Below are 4436 nucleotides of genomic sequence, written 5' to 3' on the forward strand. Positions count from 1 at the left end.
CATTCAAGTGTGGCACACAGTCTTCCAAACACCACAGAGCTGGAAGCCTTGAACCGTTGAAGGATGATGGGTCAAGGGGGTGCAGACTCTGCGAGAATTTAGGGTGTAAAAAAAAGTACACACATATTAATATTAGAAGTTTGCTAAGGGATTTTATGGAGGGGGAAAAACCCAACCAGGACTCTAGAACTTATGAAAGAAGAGAAACAAATATGCACACTTAATCCAAATGAGAGGAAACTAGAAATCTTTTCATGTCCTAATGAAAATTTGATAATCACCTACAACCCAATACTGAGGTCAAAACGCGTTAACATCCCTCAGGAGGATGGATTAGAGCACAGAGGTTTAAAGAAGCCTGGATCGTCTTTTAAATGAGTTTAAGGATCACAATGAGAACACACGGGTCTCATGGTTGCACCTCCAGGAAGCCTTGTTTTCATAATGAAGTCTCTTCGGCCATGTGCAAAAAAAAAAGTTTGGCCTTTATGATCCTCAGAACAAACCAAAGTTCTTTAAGGATATCTGATGTGCATTTTCTATTGTAATCATTTGAGAATCCAATACTTATTCTGCTTAATGACGCTTTAAGAACTGTGCGAACCAATGGGTTGGCTTTCCACAAATTGCATCTTTATCCACACAGGATGAAGTCTTTTTCTTGCAATATTACAAACCAATTTTGCAACATATTAGGCGACCAACCATATCATGGCTGTCATAATCATTTATTATGTATTTATAAATAAATATCTGTCTATGTGTCAAATTTGGTTTCACATCTCTACAAATGTGATATATGGGGGTTTGAGAATCATTTTCCCTTTCCTTTTAGCTCAGTGCCACAACCCCAAATACCCTAAACGGGCAAACGCCATCAATTTCCAATACAAATACAAACCAGCACAAGATTATGTGCATGATCTGTGAATTCATACTTGAACGTTGCAAAAGCGATTTCTAGAATGTGTAATAAATGTTTTCTGTTGTTTTATTGTAAGTGTTTTTTTATATATAATCGAAAATGTGGAAGAAGACACGTATTCCACAAGAAAACCTGTTTTCAGGGATTGATTGCATTATTGTATGTATTGTAACTAATATATTAATGTGCTCCACATGCACTCGACGGATGAAGGTGAATCGCTTCATAAAACAAACATTGGCACAGCTAATAGGTCTTACCTATGCAAGAAGCAAGGAAATGAGAGTGACAATGAAGCCAGGCAATTTTAAGGACGGCGCGGGCTTTATGCCCATTTTATTGTTTTTCAAGTAACAAAAGCTCCTGCAAGCAACAGTGTATTCTCTGCCTCAGGCGAGACCTACAATGGAGAGGAATGACCAATAGCAACGCAGAGGTAATGTAAGGAAACTCAAGTCACATCAGTGGCTTTATTTAGAAAAGAAAACATTTTATTTAAATAAATATATATTAAATAAATATTAACATATACTTATAAAAATAGACATTTAGTATAAATAACATACAACGTTAACTTCTGTTCTGTCTGCAAATATTAAAAAATACATGTTTGAGACAAAGTGCTGTTGTTGTACTATTGCTCTGAGATAAATCCACAATCAGATTCTGAGGTGAAAGGCACAGAGTCATAATTTCACCCTAACACACAAACACTGTATCGTGCTTGACTGTGCCCTGGGTGCTAACTGCAACAGCCACATAGTGGCAACATACTCCACAGGTGATAAGTCCTAAACTGGGCACCTGTACCAAATTGTGTTAAAGTTAAGACACACTCATGCTTCCTGTAAGAGGATTCGAATTGCTTCAGGAATGTGAGTGACTCAAATCTGTTTCAGGCACATAAAACTGTCTACCATTGCAGCAAATGTATACAGTACCATGAGTTCAAGTGTAGGAAAATGACCTAAGTAATGCATAACATTCCTTTAACAAGAATGCACAATTCTGCTGGATTTATGTTTCCAATTTTTCTAAAACTTCAGTTCAAAAGTAATTTTCGACTGGTGTCCTCTATAATCGCAGCTGATGGTTGGATATGCTGGTCCTGCATGAGGAGGAATGGAGGATGAGGCACAATACGTTGTATCTTCAAGATGGTGAAATAATTGCATGTCGTAGCATTATTGCAGCTAATTGGCTGTAGTAATCCCTTGGAGTGGAGATAAATGCTGAACCAGTTTGTTGCACACCTCCATGTACGCTGCGCACTTGACGTCCTCATTCAGCAAGCGGAAGAGATTGAGGATTACAATCTCCTCAAGACACTGTTGCGATTCCTAGAAAGGACAGAAGGCTTTAAGTTACAAACTTTGATAAGGCTCCCTCTGCCCAATCCTGTCATCCCTACTGCCCACTCAGCCCCCTTTGCAGCATTACATTGCCCCATGGTTACCATCTCTTTGTCCTTGTTGAACTCCTTCAACCAATGGTCCAGGTGCTGTGAATGGTGGTTCCTATGGGTCCTAGAATTCACCTGAAAGATAATTTGAGAAAGAAACATGAGTATCTTCTTGGATAGTAATGTGTCACTTTTGTCGAAAGGCCCCACAATGCCAGTTAGTGGTAGAACTTTATCAGCATGATCAATACCCTGAATGGTTCTTAAGGTTGAGGTGTCTAATGGTAATTACAATGGAAGTAACTGCAAAATTGCATTTACTTCCAGGAAAGAAATGCTCAGGGCTGGGAAGACATGGGGAACAATCTCCTGAAGGTGTTAGTAAGATAAGTATGTGTACAGAGTCTGGGGGTAATACTTGAAGCGGTCCTAAATTCAGAACATAGACCGGGTCTAGATTTATCAGTTACAGAATCTATGGTAAGGCTTTCGCCAGTACTCACGCAGTGCCTCAGGTTTTCCCGGATGGACACCAGCAGATCCAAAGGTTTCGACGCATAGGTGGACAGCTCAGGATTGCTGATGTTCCTCAAGATATGAATCGCCAGTGTCACCTTCTTTTCAACAATAATGAGCCTGTCATGGACCTTAAAAAAAGAAGAAAACAGCTGTGATCATCCTGTGACCCATGGCGAGCCAGCTGGCTGGACCTCTTCAGTAAGAAGTGTTTTTCGTCTCTGCCGGTTAGTGCTCGACCTCTGAGAACAAGAGATCTTACTAACACACCAACAATATACAAGAGCATCATTCTGTAGTGACATGGCGCGTTCAGAGGCAGGGTTCTCTCAAAATGCAGAACAATCTGAGTGCTAAGGAGAGTGGAAACAGGATGGTGGGATAGGCTAATTGGACAAGGAGCAGAGATTCATAGCGCGATGTGTGGATGAACGGTAAGCCCTGGTTTCATGCCCCTCAAGAATCTCTTACCATGAAATGGAACACCGTTGGCCTCAGATTTAAGAGCTTCTTAGAGCATTTCTGGATAATTGGCAACATCGTCTCCTCCTATGACAAAATAGAGAGGCATTGTACTGAAATGTTTGTAGTAATGAGGAACAGTTTCTGACATCTGGTTACACCGGGTTAACAATCAGATCAAGGAATGTATAAACTGCTTCCACCATCAACCCTTCACTGCATGTTCACATGTATGGTGTCTCTTACAAGTTGACCTCCATAGCTCATAGGACATATTCTCCCCAATACATTTTTTCAAGCTTTTAATGTATCATTATATGCAAGGAATTGTTCAAACTCCATAGGTCTTTTAGGATCTTCCTACCTTGATAGTCCTACAGATCTCTAAGGTTGCTCACAAGAGATCTGTTTTAGTGACCAACTTCTAATGATGCCTACAATGTTCTCCACAGAACAGGTAAGTCATTGATAGAAACACAGAAGTCATCAACAAAATGTATCCTTTAGAATGAAGTCATCTTGTGGGTCCTCTCTCAATTTCTTTTGCAGTGTGCCGTCATAACACTTCAGGAACTAAGAGCTGAGAAGGAAGTGTATGAATTTCACATACTCCTGATCTCTGTTGTGAACCTCCCCTCTGTAACTTACATATTTATCCCGCAATTTCTGGACGGCTCTAAGGTCGGATGGTATGAGCGTCTTATACTGGGAGATGTGGCACATCCTTGTGGCTGTCATCCTGGGGAAAGCCTCTGCGGTTAGAACAGTCATGGCTACCATGGCCAGCGTCATCCTCTTCGACTCCATTTCTATGGGCAAAAAGAGCACCCCAAAACATATTTAGTGTTTATAATCTCAAAAACTATTTTGAACAGCCATATGATTTATACATTCCGTGCATGAAGCTTTTTTTGTTTGTAGTGGCTCAATAGAATATGTAGAAACATGATGTGCTAAGAAGAATGCTTCCTGTAATAGCTCATGGTGCAGATCATCCTTGCTTGAGTGCAATAGAAAAGGCAATCATGGAAGCCATCTTGTAATATCATAGGAGTATCCTTCTGATCATAAAACGTGTGCACTACCAACTGGTCATCATATAAACTCTTGGAGTCATACTAATATAAACCA

At 40.2% G+C, this 4436-nt stretch overlaps 1 protein-coding gene across 1 annotated transcript; it reads right to left on the reverse strand.

Annotated features, from left to right (window-relative positions):
* Positions 1-2118: 2118 nt before the first annotated feature.
* Positions 2119-4112, reverse strand: LOC144783354 (interferon lambda-3-like). Its single transcript, XM_078662369.1, has 5 exons — positions 3954-4112; positions 3315-3392; positions 2831-2974; positions 2382-2462; positions 2119-2265 (listed from the first exon to the last, which is right to left on the reverse strand). Exons 1-5 carry the CDS (start codon positions 4110-4112, stop codon positions 2119-2121), a joined length of 609 nt encoding a protein of 202 aa, XP_078518495.1.
* Between the last annotated feature and the right edge of the window lie 324 nt (positions 4113-4436).

Source organism: Lissotriton helveticus, chromosome 9 (assembly GCF_964261635.1).
Source record: "Lissotriton helveticus chromosome 9, aLisHel1.1, whole genome shotgun sequence".
Classification (NCBI taxonomy): Eukaryota; Metazoa; Chordata; class Amphibia; order Caudata; family Salamandridae; genus Lissotriton; species Lissotriton helveticus.

Coding starts and splice junctions, on each gene's coding strand:
- LOC144783354 (XM_078662369.1), bottom strand. CDS start 4,112: ATGGAGTCGAAGAGGATGACGCTGGCCATGGTAGCCATGACTGTTCTA. Junction 3,393..3,953: donor AGAAATTGCGGGATAAATAT/GTAAGTTACAGA, acceptor ATTTTGTCATAG/GAGGAGACGATGTTGCCAAT. Junction 2,463..2,830: donor GGGAAAACCTGAGGCACTGC/GTGAGTACTGGC, acceptor ATTATCTTTCAG/GTGAATTCTAGGACCCATAG.